The sequence below is a fragment of the Sander vitreus genome, chromosome 13 (genome assembly GCF_031162955.1).
Source record: "Sander vitreus isolate 19-12246 chromosome 13, sanVit1, whole genome shotgun sequence".
Lineage (NCBI taxonomy): Eukaryota > Metazoa > Chordata > Actinopteri > Perciformes > Percidae > Sander > Sander vitreus.
In genome coordinates, this window is record NC_135867.1 from 16,128,834 (window position 1) to 16,142,571 (window position 13,738).

Consider the following 13,738-nt stretch of genomic DNA (forward strand, 5'->3'; position numbering starts at 1 on the left):
TTCAAGAAGTCTGCCTGACTATTTTTTACTACACAACAGTCGGGCAGGCAAGACGCTTTGCTTCTGAGACGCTCCCGGTGTGGCATGGTGGGTGGCGAAGGACAGAACAAAACCGCTGCGCAGCCAGAAGGCAGCACAGACACGCCTGGTGGAAAATCCGGATGAGGTAGTACACTCATCCAGGCAAGCACAGGTCTCATTCTCACATTAAATGAATCACACAGGGAGAGGAGACCAATAACATTAATATTACAAGCTAGGTTAGCCTTTAGTAGCTGTGTTTCTTTGTTATACGAGTCCAGGCTAGCTAAGCATTGTAACACTGCTCATTAAGCTAAATATGTAAATTTTACATGAGATATTTAGTCAATCTTACACTTACAGTCAAAACACAAGAACATGATTAAAGGTCAGTAAGAAATAAGATATATGTTACAGTACAAAAGGTAAATAAAGACAAGAATGGAAAAAAATCAAAAGCTATCTGTGGAAGACCATATGTTCCTTAATGCACACATGGTCACTTAGTGAGGGGTTTAGAAAGTGTCTTGTAGTCCCAGTTGAGCATTTCAGGCTGAGCAGGTTAAAAAATGAACTTTGTAACAAGACCTTTGTTCATCCTGCCAGTCTTAGACTCATCGGATATTGCTTCCAGCTTTTTGTGGATTTGCTCAGCAGTGCAGCACTGAGACATTTTTCTCTACACAATTCAAATCCAACAGCCCATGTCAGGCTGTAGTTTTACAAAATGAACACCCAGGTCTGAGTGGACTATGAATTCAACACGTATTTCCCTAAGAGATCTAAATTCTGCCACTAGACGTCTACATTCAGAGGTCAAAGATAGCTCAGAGGTTTGGGGTCGGGGCCAGTGGTGTTGGTGTAGGACTGGAGTCATTAGCCCAGTTAAATGTAAAGTTGGCCCTGCTGTGAGCGGAGGGCTCCGGTACAGGGAAAACAATGTGGAAAGCGACACCTATGGCCAAAATCAGAACTGAAACCAAGAAGATGAGTCCCCGGCGCAAGATCAGCTCAGGAACAGAGAGCAGCGCTTGAGTTTTGGTGCTTGAAGTCTTTTTGCTCTGCTCAGCATCCCCCTCAGCTCCTCTTGTATTTGTGTTGTTGGCCTCAGCCTCATGACCGGCTTTCACCTCCTGATCCTGGGTGTTGACTGGACTGTAGCCATCTGCTTTAGGGCCTTTTTCTGTGTCCAACTGGGCCTTCAGGGTGCACAGATGCTGCTGTTAATCAATATGTGAGCAGCTCAAGTATATTTACACAAACAAAGAAGTGAGAATACCTTGCTTAACTACACACCACATACTATACATATGCACTTACTGTATCTGGGCAGTCAGAGATGTCAGGCACTGTCTCTTCATTAATCACTGTACTAATAGGGCGCTTTGGTATCAACACCACTTTCTTTCCAGCTCGCAGGACAGCCTGAAAACATATTAGAGTTTATGAGAGACGTAAACATTATTTTTATTCATGTAAAAAGAAAATACAAAAAGTGAAACAAAACAAAGATTTAAAATGCTGCCAAGTTAATTTGGTATAGGGAAATGCTGCAAGGATGCCAGCATTTATTGATGAGACTGTCTCATGATGAAGCTCCATTACAACAAAAATATTTAATTTGCTAATCCCAATTCCTGGCCTCAATCCTATTTGGAAAGCTTTAAATACCATGCATGGTTTAGAGATAGATAAGAACATCCTACCTTGTGTGTGATTTTCTTCCAGTTGAGTTTGTAGATTAGAAAGAGGAAGAAACCCGTCTCTAAGAAAGCACATGTTAAGAGACCCAGCCACAAGCCTAACCAGAGGAACACAAATAAGCATGCATTAAAGAAAGATCTACAGTGTATTCACTTCATACATACTCGTAAGAAAACAGTTTAAGGAAAGTTAAGAAAAACAAGTGTTATACTTGACATTTATGACAAAGAGAAATTAATATTTTGACCTGTGCTAAAAGAAAAATCTGGGCATCACCAAAGTGAGGGGGACATGAGTGTGTGTATCAAATGTCATGGCAATCCATCAATCCACACATATCAATGACTATCTGAATTGCCTTTCCCAAAACCTAGCCTTGTGCGGCTAAAAAAAGGTTGCTAGAGGCATTACCCACCTCTGGTACTCTGAACACCAAACATTTTGCATATCTGCATATTACTGTAAATAAGAGCCACCCATATATGAGTATTACAGTGTGTGTGTGTGTGTGTGTGTGTGTGTGTGTGTGTGTGTGTGTGTGTGTGTGTGTGTGTGTGTGTGTGTGTGTGTGTGTGTAGGAAAGCGGAAGGTGTGGGACATCCAGCCTAAAAAGAGGGACATCCGCTACATTACGGGTAATGTAGGCACCCGGTTTTGACAAAATGTGTGGAATACAAAAGATGATATTTCTGGTTCTGCTGCGTTGATGTTCGGTCTTTTTTAGAGTGAGTCCAATATAAAACTGTAATGCTGGGATCCCAAGACAAAAAAGGTCGGCGTAAGATCACAGGAATAACAGGATCACTGTATTTATCTTTAATCCTAGCTTATTTGCAAAAACATACACAGATAGAACAGGATGGAAACATTACCTAATATTCTGAGCTTAGCAGCAAACATCAGAGCTATTCCTACTGGCAGACCAATGCAGTAGTAACACACCAAGTTGGACAAGGCGGCAATTTTCTGCATCCCAGATCCTACAAGAATCCCTGAGCAGACACACTGAAAACACACAGATTTAAACACATAAAAAAGAGATTGAACAACACAAGCAGACAGCTCTGTACTGTTTACTATTTACAGCTCAATGCAAAACAAGACAAAAAAATGTAATTGTGTAATAACGTACCAGAAGTGCATCAAAGAATTGTAAAAATGTATAGACTGTGAGGTTCTCTGAGACAATCTCCACAATTTTTCTGCAGATAGTGGAAGTAAAAAAAGATGATCACAAACAGAGTTGCCTTTACAGGGTGCAGGAATAAACTTGTGTTGGTCTAAAACTCACTCATCAGAGGTAAATATGTAGCCAAGCACGGACTTACAGCCAGCGATGACAATACCCTGGCACACAGCAAGCACTCCTGTAGCAAAGATATTAGGTAAGGGATAATACCTGACAAGTTATGTGTTCCATGATTGTAATGCATGATTATCGTCCAGATTCACAAAATATCAAACACAATAAAGTTGCATGGCTCTAACATGTATTTATCTTTGTGTGTGTGTGTGTGTGTGTGTGTGTGTGTGTGTGTGTGTGTGTGTGTGTGTGTGTGTGTGTGTGTGTGTGCGCGCCTGCATGCACGCTAACACAATTAACACAAACTCCAAGCTCTTTAGATAAGCCTTGGTGTTGCTGTCCTCACCAAGAGTTTAATACACTGGTTACACATATGTTAGAGTTGTCCTTATACTGTAAAGGAGTTAATCAACCTGCCAACCAGTCAGGATCAAGAATTCTCAGTGGGCACGGTTTAGATTACATCAATTATGTTTGTGTTTACAGGTATATGTGTATGTGTCTTCATACCTGACAGCACAAGGGCTACTTTGCAGGTTAGTATGGCCCTGGTAGTGTTCCCGGCCCCCAGCGCATTCCCAACACGCACACAGGCAGCTGCATGGACACCTAAAGGGAACTGCAAGGACCCAGTGTTACTTTTTGGTGTCAGTTACAATAAGTTACACACCTTTGGGAAAAATGTTTATTCGCTTTTTTTTTTAGACCTTAATAAAAAGATTAATATCACTGTAACCCCTGTGTGTGTGTGTGTGTGTGTGTGTGTGTGTGTGTGTGTGTGTGAGGAGTCCAGTATACTTGTGGGGACCAAAATGCTAGACCCCACAAGTTTAAAGGGGTGTTTGAGGGTTAAGACTTGTTTGTAGGATTAGGGATAGAATTAGGTTATGGTTAGGGTGAGGGTAAGGGTTACGGTTAGGCATTCTTTCCAAAGTCCAAAAGTAAAACTACCAGAACCTCTAACATTCACTAATTATTTAGGCCTATCTAATTTGTTATCCATACACAAACAGAAATGTTTACAGGACTTTTGTTTGTCTTCGACACATAGACACATAGACACAGAAATAGATGGTTACAAGAAAAGTCACTGTGCCTGGTCGTTACAGTACATAACTCCCCATAAATTCACAAATTGTAATGTTTCCATGTCCAAATGAAACAAACAAGATACAACATGTTAATTTGTGAGCTCTAGAGGTGTTGGTACTCCTAGTTTTGAACTTTGGACAGAGCCAAGCTACCTGTTTCACATGCTTTTAGTCCTAATGCTAATCTAAGCTCATCAACTCCTGGATATAGGTCCTTACTTAACATACAGACATGAGAGACAGTCTTCTCATATAAGGTGAAGAAGCTCATTTCCAAAATGCTGAATTATTGTTAAATAAAGTTATGGACATAAATGTTCCAGTGAACACATTGGATTACATACCATATATGACAATGTCCCTAGTTCCGCTAACACATGCTGGGCAGCAAGATCCTCCTCTCCAAGTACACCTGAAATGATTAAGGTCACATTCAGACCTTTTTGCCCTACATCTTTTAAAACTTAAACTTGTTCAAGCTCCAGTCAAAGAGGCTTTAAAGAAAATACAAACAAAAGCAACACTGACCAGCAAGGAAACCTCCAATCTCCCAGATCCACCATTCAAAGCAGACCATGAATGTGCTGGGAATAGCCAGTTTCATATAGGAGCCCCACTCTTGCAGACACTCTGTGGACCAGCCTGTAGAAAGATTCACACAGAGGGGTTATACTCAATAACAGAAGACAGATTTAATCCACTATTTGCCTTTTGGTCCAGTAGTGTAGCAGAAATGCTGATTTGGTCATTTAGTGTTTTATATTCGCATTTGCATAACTCACCTTCCCATGTCTGCTGATGGAGCTTCTTCCATCGGATGTAGCCAAACAACAGTAGGCAGGTGGCTATCTGAGAGAGGCTGTGAGCAATTGCTGAGCCACTGCAAACACACATGATACCTAATTTACATGTAAAATATTTTCATATTGGAATTATGCCTTGTTACGGTCAACATTGACTGTGACTCCATCCTGCTCTCTCTAGACAAAGACAGGGAAGGACTACACACTGAGGGGTCAAAGGAGGACAGCAATGAGAAAGTTACGCTGTGCGGGACACTCAAATGGTCTGAGAATAAACCTTGACCATTTAGCGTCCATGCTTGATATGGGAGGGGAGGGACAGACCTGACCTGACCACAGGGACCTGATTGGTTAAGTGGACTGCCTGTTGTATCAAATGTTTGTCCAGCTGGACCAGGATCAACAGAGCTCTTTCTTCTTTCCCTAGACTGCCTTACTCTCTAAATAAAGTAAAAAATAAAATAAACATCAGTGTACTGCTGGCTCTGTTTTAACAAAAAAACAAATCATTCTTCTTAGATTAAAATACAAGCTCTCTGACCTCCTGTCCTCTTATTTCCAAACTCCTGGCTATGCCCTCAGCCCTCTCAGTGAAGTGATCAGGGGAGAAAGAGAGATCTGCTTTAAATGCTATGCAGTAGAGGCTTTGAGGTATAGTAAGTGATGTTAATCCAACACACTTTTTGTCAATTTCAGCGAATATCTCCTCACGGTCACCTAGCTCTCTATTTTCTGTATACACTGAAAACAAATCTGGTAATCACTCACACAAAACACTATTCCAGCCAATCGGCAACAGTTGATGATAGGGTTGGAGGGGGGAGGCAGCATGTGAATGAGCCAGCAGGCCAGTAGTTATCTGTTTGTGAATCTGGGGGGTGAAGCTTCTGAAGGGGGGGTTGTATTTGTTTGGCAGATGAGTTCAAATATCAACAATCTTTGCGCAGCATCACTTACTGCACCTTTAACTAGTACATTTTATTGGTCATCACTTGAGGCTTGATACCGTTTTTTTAGCAGCACAAAATCCATCAAACATGATGGACAAAACATGATCTTACAAAGGTAAAGAGAAACAGCATGCACACTTACACCACACCCAACTCAAGGCTGAAGATTAAGACGTAGTTGGCCCCCAGGTTAAAAATGTTTGCTGCTGCTGCTGTGTACAACTGAGGTAGAATGATCCCCTGTCACACAAAAAAAGACATGCAATCCTTAATCAGCTATCCAATCTGTAGAGCTAATTTTCAAACTGCATGAATATCATTTATGCAGGTTCGAGATAAACAACAAATTTGGGAAAAAGAAAGCACTCCAGTAAAAAGACTATAGTAAGCCTAAACCATGCTGGCAGCTTGATTAAGCTGAGCGTTGCTTTGTGCTAAATGCTAATTTCAGCATGCTAACATGCTGAAAGTAGCAATGCACATGTTTAGCAATAATGTTTACCATGTTTACCATTTTAGTTTAGAGTGTTAGCATATTGACATAAAAACATTTGCTAATTAGCGCTGAGCAAAAAGTAAAGCTGAGGATGATTAGATTTGCAGATTGACAGATTAAAATGTTGACCTGATGGTGGCGCGAGAGGAAAACTTTCCATCACTGGATCAACTTAGTTATAACAATTCATCCTGAGGGGGACATAAATGTCTGAATCAAATTTCACGGCAATCTATTTACTTCATAGTGCTGTGGAGATCTGACAATGCGAGACTAGAATCCATCTAAAAATTGTTGAGACATTTGACTCAAAACCATTAGAGGATGATCATCAAGGTCATTAGGATGCAACGTCTTGGAACCGTAAATGTCTGTGCAAAATGTTCCAAAACATTTATCCGACAAAACTGCTGACATGGTTCGGCGTGACGCTGTCTCTGATGTAAATACAGTTATAAAGACATGAGGTTATTTTCTTTTTTTACCATTGCCACCATTTCCTGAATTTGTTTTGGGGAAACATATTGCAGTCCATTTTTTAAGGCTGGGAGACATGCACCTGCTTTCTCTTATAAACTTACCTGGTTTTGTAGGTAGGCAACTTGCAGCATGTGCAGGAACATGGCCTGTAGCAGGAAGGGACAAAGGGGATTTTTGTTTTTTAAATCAAACTGGTAGACCTCTAAGGATTCTCAAACACAACTTGGTAGCTGCTTTTCACTGTCAATACCTCTGCATGCCTATTTGTTCTATGCTACTCATTCATTTCTAAATGTTGATATGTTGTGTGTGAACAGGGTGAGCATGCATGCTAATATTCTGATGAAAACATATTAATGAAGGAATATTCCAATTACTTTAATCAATCTAACTGGATTATCTGTCAAATTAAGGAGGTAATGTGAGTAAGCGCAACATGATGGACAGTTGACATGTCTTGCTTTTAAATCACTGTGTAATGTTTACACTTTAGTTTGACTATAAGCATTGAAAATACCCGGACTGTAGGCATTTATTGTTTTCTAGATGTGTCAATTTGCCTTGAAAAACCTGTTATTGTTTTTATGGCCGTTACTGTAAAGATGCAGCTACTCTTGCTTTTTCTTAATTACTTTGATTTTATGCACTGGAGAGGTGGGGGGAGAATTGGATGGAACAGGATTGTTTTCTACACAGACAATGACCTGGCTTCTAGCACTGTTGGAAAGAATTGTAAAGTAAATATTTCACCACAGAAAAAGACATTTTACCACGTGTCTGCTATTATTTTTAATTCTTAAGATATTTCCTATTCACTACCTCACATCCTTCAAGCGTCAAGCCATTTCAATTTGTGTTTTTTAATACAGAGCCTATAGGATATCCTAATGTGCTAATTATGTAGCTCAAGTAACTGTAGAATATTGTATATTCAAAAACATTTAGTGCTTGACAGTGAGTGTTTCAGTTCATGGCACTCACTGGAACAGCTGGTAGAAATGCTATCACGTAGAGCTGGGCAATTCTGAAAGACAGGCAAATAGGGTAATATTAATGTAGTAGAGCAAATATACAATAATTCACTTTCTACTCAGACATGCCCCTCTTTTTGCAAGTCTATATGCAGTGCTTTAAATTCTCAAAATAGTAAAAAAAAAAAAATAGTAAAAAAATAGGAATCTAATCTATCCAGGTGTCTAAAGCTGCATATATTCACACATATACATAACATATATAAATGTACATACAGAGCTGAACTTAAGCGCACCAACAAATACCTCTATACACACTGATCTGGAATAAAACAGTACTATAGTTAATATAGACCTCAGTAGCACCACGGATAAGAATAACAACCATGGCACTAAAGATAAAGATATGTTGTTTTTTTTTCAACCTAACAGTTAACAGAGCATCAGCATATTGTACACTCTGACACATACAGTATGCAGAGCACACACACACACACACACACACACACACACACGCACACACACACACACACATGCACACACATACACACACACACATATATATATATATATATATATACACAGTATAAGGTATTGATATGTTTAAGAAACTGTGAATTTACCTTGCCACCTCATTCTCTTGGTACAAGATGAGCAGCAAGTTCTGTGTGTTGATGAGAAGACCCCAACAGGGCAGACAAAAGAACAGCAGAATCAATGAGCTCCTTTGGAGAATTACTCCCACACGTTTCATGTTCTTACTGCCGAATGTCTGCAAGACACAAAAGAGAACGGAATCCGATTACATAGGTTCAAAATGTAGACCTTTCTGTATAAAACACACAATGGAAATTGTGAAATTATAATAGATAATGTGGTTTGTTCACCTGAGAAATTAGTGTGTCACAAGCCAAGACAAAGCCATAGCCTGTTGCAGTTGTGGTTATTGTAACGGTCTGAGAGGTGGAGCATCAAAAACAAGACAATCAGAGAACAAAAACTGTAGACTTTAGTTATAAAATGTTGCTGTTTAAATGTCTTTTACACATTGTCCTTTTTTGTTTATGCACATAACTCTGAGTAATATGTACATTAATTTGATTCAGCAACTAATGTGGGACGTGGTTTCTTAGTCCTTGAAACTATTTGATAGAAAAGGATGAAAAGCCAGTTGCCGCAAGGGTTGAAAGCCCAATGTCTGAAAAACAGGTAGACTTAATGGAGCAGAGCAACTCCATTAAAAATGTGTGTGGAAAAATTACTTCAGAAGGAGAGAGCAGCAAAGCCTACTGTGTGTCAAGCAGAGTAATTGGAAGAATTAGTGTACAGAGACATCCTGGCAGGAGGAAGTTGTAGGTTTGAGAAACCTAATAAGATTGACTGTAGTGCAGTCTGTGCTGATATCTCCCTAAAATCTAAACCAAAAAGTAGGAAGGGATCCTGCCTGCCCCATATGATTTTACCCCAACATTTCAACTGGCTAATTCACTTCAGTGTCACTGTATCCTGCCTCAGCTTAGTCCATTATAATCTCATAAGTGGACATGGACGCCCTGCACTGGGACATTAAGGAAGAAGCTATTTCTGTAGTTTCTTCAAAATCAAGACCGCACATCGCACATACAATTGTCTAATAGAAATGCGTTCAACTACAGTTAACATTCAATATACCTCTCACAAGACCCCCCCCTCCAATCTCCCCCCACACACATGCACACACAGAAGAGAACCTTCTGCACATCCTCCCCCCTCATATCGCACATATATTCCACCCAGATATTGCACATTTTCCATTAGATCATGCTGTGATCAATAATCTAGTATTGCACAAATGTCATATATACAACACATTCACTATCAAATCAAAAATATTACACCAATTGCACATCCTCCGCTAACCATAATACATTAGACTGATCATGGATCTCAACCCGCACAATGCTCAAAGATTGTTTAAAGAAGAGTATTGTCTGTGTTTCCCCCCTAAGATTATATCTAATCATCAGTCTTTTTAGGATTTCATGGCTGAATCCAGAGAGTTTGGCATTTTTCAATCAGACCCATTTGTCCATTAAATATCATTTTGATACACAAAGTCCCTCTGAGAATCAACACCCCAGTCTGCAGCTTGGTGCAAGTACCAGCCAATTTTAGCTCATTGCTTTTATTTGCAGGTCTGTTCAGTGCCAACTATTCTCACGATTACAATGAACTGTGGGTACTCCTAACACGCAATGCTCTCACAAATATATCCTATTTTCCCAGTGCGAAATGGCAGACACAGATATTTTAGCAGACCAAAATGGGGCTGGTGTTGTCCATGTGCATCAATCATGTGTGATTAAATTAGTTGTCTTTTTGCACTACATGTTTCTGCTGCTGGTCTCAGGTCTTGCAAAAGAGAGAAAAATTACACACCTAAATAAAAAAATGTTTTTTTTAAAAAATTAAAAATAATGGAGAAAAATATGTCCAATGGATCTCCATGTTGCTTTTTTGGATTATGTGTGCATTAGCAGCTGTTTGAGAACATAGTAGCCAAGGGCTTGGAAAGCCTATGCTATAGGGCGTGATGCCATTTGATATCACCTCCTTAATACATGCTGGTCATGCAAACCAACAGGTGGCTGCCATGATTTTGTAAAGGTCTGATAAGACGAATACAAACAAATAGAATTTGCATAAATGGAAGCAACAATGATCTCGAGGATGACAGTATCCCAAGACCTAAGGCTCAAGGTGTCCCTCAAGGTTCAAGGTTGAATTATGATGTGAATGGTTTAACGAGTATGAATCTTTTGTAAATCAGCTGCTATGGACCTCAAGAGTAACCAGATCTCAACCCAACTAAAACCTGTGGGAGATTTCGGACTGATGTGCTGCGCTGGTTCAATACCTCTGAATTGCCACCCCCCACATTTGTTCAGTGATTCAAACACGGTAGTTCTGGTGTTGTGTTCATTGACGGCTGTTTTTGCCAGTTGGAAAAACAGTCGACAAATCTGAGTTTAGTAATCAAGATAAGAATCAAATCTTCCTGCATGGCTAGCTGGCTACCTAGCTATTCATTTTAAAAAATGGCGTCAAAATGGTGACAAGCGTAGGATGCGAGCAATGCAGCTGTACACGTTCTTCTAAATCAACTTGCGGTAAACTAAGTTTATGTTTTTTCTTTTACTTGTTCACCCATCTGTATATTGAAACTAGGGAAATAATGATACACTATTATTCTGGTTGTCTGGGGCTATTTTAATTCCCTTACATGTTCCATTACATATTCCATTCAAACTATGTGTGTTTATTTAGCATTTTTTACATCGCTCCACTGTGTGGTATGTCTAAATTCTTTCTGTTTGTGCAGTTGACATGGCAGGTGCTGATGTGAATATATTTGTCTTTTTGCACCCTTTTGGAGCATAATATCACAGTATTGCCAAGTCCCTTTGCCAGTTTGGTGTTAAAGGTACAGAAAATGAGCATCATCACTCACACACACACACACACACACACACACACACACACACACACACACACACATACTTATATTCTAATTGTGAGAGGAAATTATTGTCAGTAGGAGCAGCAGCAGCAGAAGTAGAAGAGTAAATAGTTGGAGTATAGTTGTAGCAGTTGTAATATGCAGCAGGTAAAATCAATTACTCTACAAAGGATTAAAAATGGTACCGCTGAGGCCAGTGCGTATCCAGCCAGTTCTGCATTGCCAATGTGACCACAGAATATGGTGCTAACAAAAGGCATGAGAAAGTACAGAATCCGGGACAGCAGCTGTAGAAACAAAGAGAAAGATCTGACAGCCTATAATGCAGCAAACTATTGCTATAACTGTAACTGGGTTCAGACAGCTTATCAAAGTTAGAGAGCAGCAATGTGAAATTACCAAGCACAGACAGGTTTGCTCTAAGATACACTATAGGCAGCATATTATTTTATTTGCATACTGTGTATATATTTCGTAACTGGACATTGATTGCACTGTTAAATTGTGCTCTTAACATTGCATGCACAACAGTATTTCTGCAACCAATAAATATAGGAACCGAATGTCGTGGCATTTCATGAATAACATACCAACAACCCCCCCCCAACACTTCAACTTTCCCCTACTCACCAGTGGGCCTGTGAGCCTTAAGACTTGGTAGAGTTCTTCTCTGTAGGCCAGTGGTAGCCAACGTCTCACACACGCACACCTAAACAGTTTGGAGCTGACAGCTGCCTCGTCTCCCTCAGTCCCTGCCGTCCTGGCAACAGAAACCCCAGCAACGGGCCCTGCACCCGATGAAGGGTGTGCAGGTTCCAGGGAACCCAGCTTCTCCATTCAAACACAGAAAAAGAAGAAAGAAGGGAAAGAGATTGGAGAAAGGCAAAACAAGGCGGACAAGGAGGGAGGGTAGTAGGGAGGGAGAGAAGGGGTGTAAGAGGGGCAGTCGGCCTATCTGGGTTTAGAAATACAACACATGCAATGCTTACACTAAAAGTTAGTAATTGAACAATCTGGTCTGAAAGGAGTTAAGTGAATGAATAAAGGAAAGAACACAGAGTGAGTGTAAAAGAACAAAAGTCATTGTGGATACAAGGGTCAAAGCAGGGCTGCCGAATGCTTCTTGGTAGGGAGGGAGGGAATATAGTGGGTCTGAGTATGTGTAGTGTATATGGGATGAGTAAGTGCTTTGTTTCATTAACATGTTTTATGTGTGTGTGTGTGTGTGTGTGTGTGTGTGTGTGTGTGTGTGTGTGTGTGTGTGTGTGTGTGTGTGTGTGTGTGTGTGTGTGTGTGTGCAGTTTTACAGAGCTCAGTCATAATCTGATGAAGAATGCCCTTTTGCACAGTGCACACAAAGAGCTCTGATGGCATAAACTCAGCAGTTTGTAGGCTTTAATTAATTACTTACAGTGAAGCCATGCTGTTTATTTTTGTGTGTGTGCGCACATGTATTACCAACTGATCTTATCTGCCTTTGACTGTACTTTGACCACTGACTTTGTCCCTGGGGTCAGCCTCCTTATGTAGGCTACTTGTCACATAAACATGTGCACACAAACCTGCACTCGTCAATTTTCTTCTGAGTGAGCAATCCAATTTAACCAGTACATTCAACTTATATGTTAATACTGAATGTGACTGAGTAACATTTTGGATTTAATCACTGATATTTATATTTAGCTTCTTAGAAAAGACACAGTTTCAGGTAGTTTTAGATATTCATCATTTGTAATAACAGCATGGACAAAAGAGGTCACAAGCACATGTTATGGCTGAAGAGGATATAGGTTTGAATGGTGAGAAACAAGAGATCCTTGCACGTGTCCATCTGGTATGTACCTTACTAGGTAGTCAATTGTACAACTTCACAGAGCACATTATTCTCCCACAACTATGTTGCAATTGTTGCTAACCTTTAATCTTTGATCTGACCATACACATGAGGAGTTTTTTTAAAGAAGCTGCTATAGCTGAATATCATGTGCTGATTATGAAATGTCCAAAGCTTATAATGATAAACAGCATGACATTTTAGTCTACACTCCCAGGACTTTTTTCTTTCCTAACTGTCCCTCCGTACTGAACTGGGAAAAAGGGTGTCTAAGTATGCTGCTCCCTCAGCTTGGAATTAAAAGCCATTATAAATTACTTGGATGCCAGCACATCTGGCTGTATAAGTTTCAAATGTTGAAGTATGTTTTTGATATTTTATACATCTGTAATCGGTTCTTGTGTCTCCATTTTAAGTTGTTAAGTTTGAAACTGTGTTAATTGTGCTGCTGCTTGTCTTGGCCAGGTCACTCTCAAAAAGAGATTTTTAATCTCAGTGAGTCTTATTCCTGGTTAAAAAAGCTTAAATAAAAAATAAGTATGCCATATAAATTTAAATTAACAGGTGATTTGTCAATTGTTTTTGC

At 39.9% G+C, this 13,738-nt stretch overlaps 1 protein-coding gene across 1 annotated transcript; it reads right to left on the reverse strand.

Moving 5' to 3' along the window:
* Positions 1-848: 848 nt before the first annotated feature.
* On the reverse strand, positions 849-12,044 carry slc47a1 (solute carrier family 47 member 1). Its single transcript, XM_078266069.1, has 17 exons — positions 11,949-12,044; positions 11,504-11,605; positions 8,707-8,775; positions 8,443-8,591; positions 7,830-7,872; positions 6,950-6,994; positions 6,015-6,112; positions 4,902-4,999; positions 4,648-4,761; positions 4,464-4,531; positions 3,539-3,647; positions 3,017-3,092; positions 2,858-2,927; positions 2,598-2,730; positions 1,728-1,822; positions 1,342-1,446; positions 849-1,220 (listed from the first exon to the last, which is right to left on the reverse strand). Exons 2-17 carry the CDS (start codon positions 11,576-11,578, stop codon positions 849-851), a joined length of 1,719 nt encoding a protein of 572 aa, XP_078122195.1. The 5' UTR covers positions 11,579-11,605; positions 11,949-12,044.
* Between the last annotated feature and the right edge of the window lie 1,694 nt (positions 12,045-13,738).

Coding starts and splice junctions, on each gene's coding strand:
- slc47a1 (XM_078266069.1), bottom strand. CDS start 11,578: ATGCCTTTTGTTAGCACCATATTCTGTGGTCACATTGGCAATGCAGAA. Junction 6,995..7,829: donor CATTTCTACCAGCTGTTCCA/GTGAGTGCCATG, acceptor TTCCTGCTACAG/GCCATGTTCCTGCACATGCT. Junction 1,221..1,341: donor TCTCTGACTGCCCAGATACA/GTAAGTGCATAT, acceptor TGCACCCTGAAG/GCCCAGTTGGACACAGAAAA.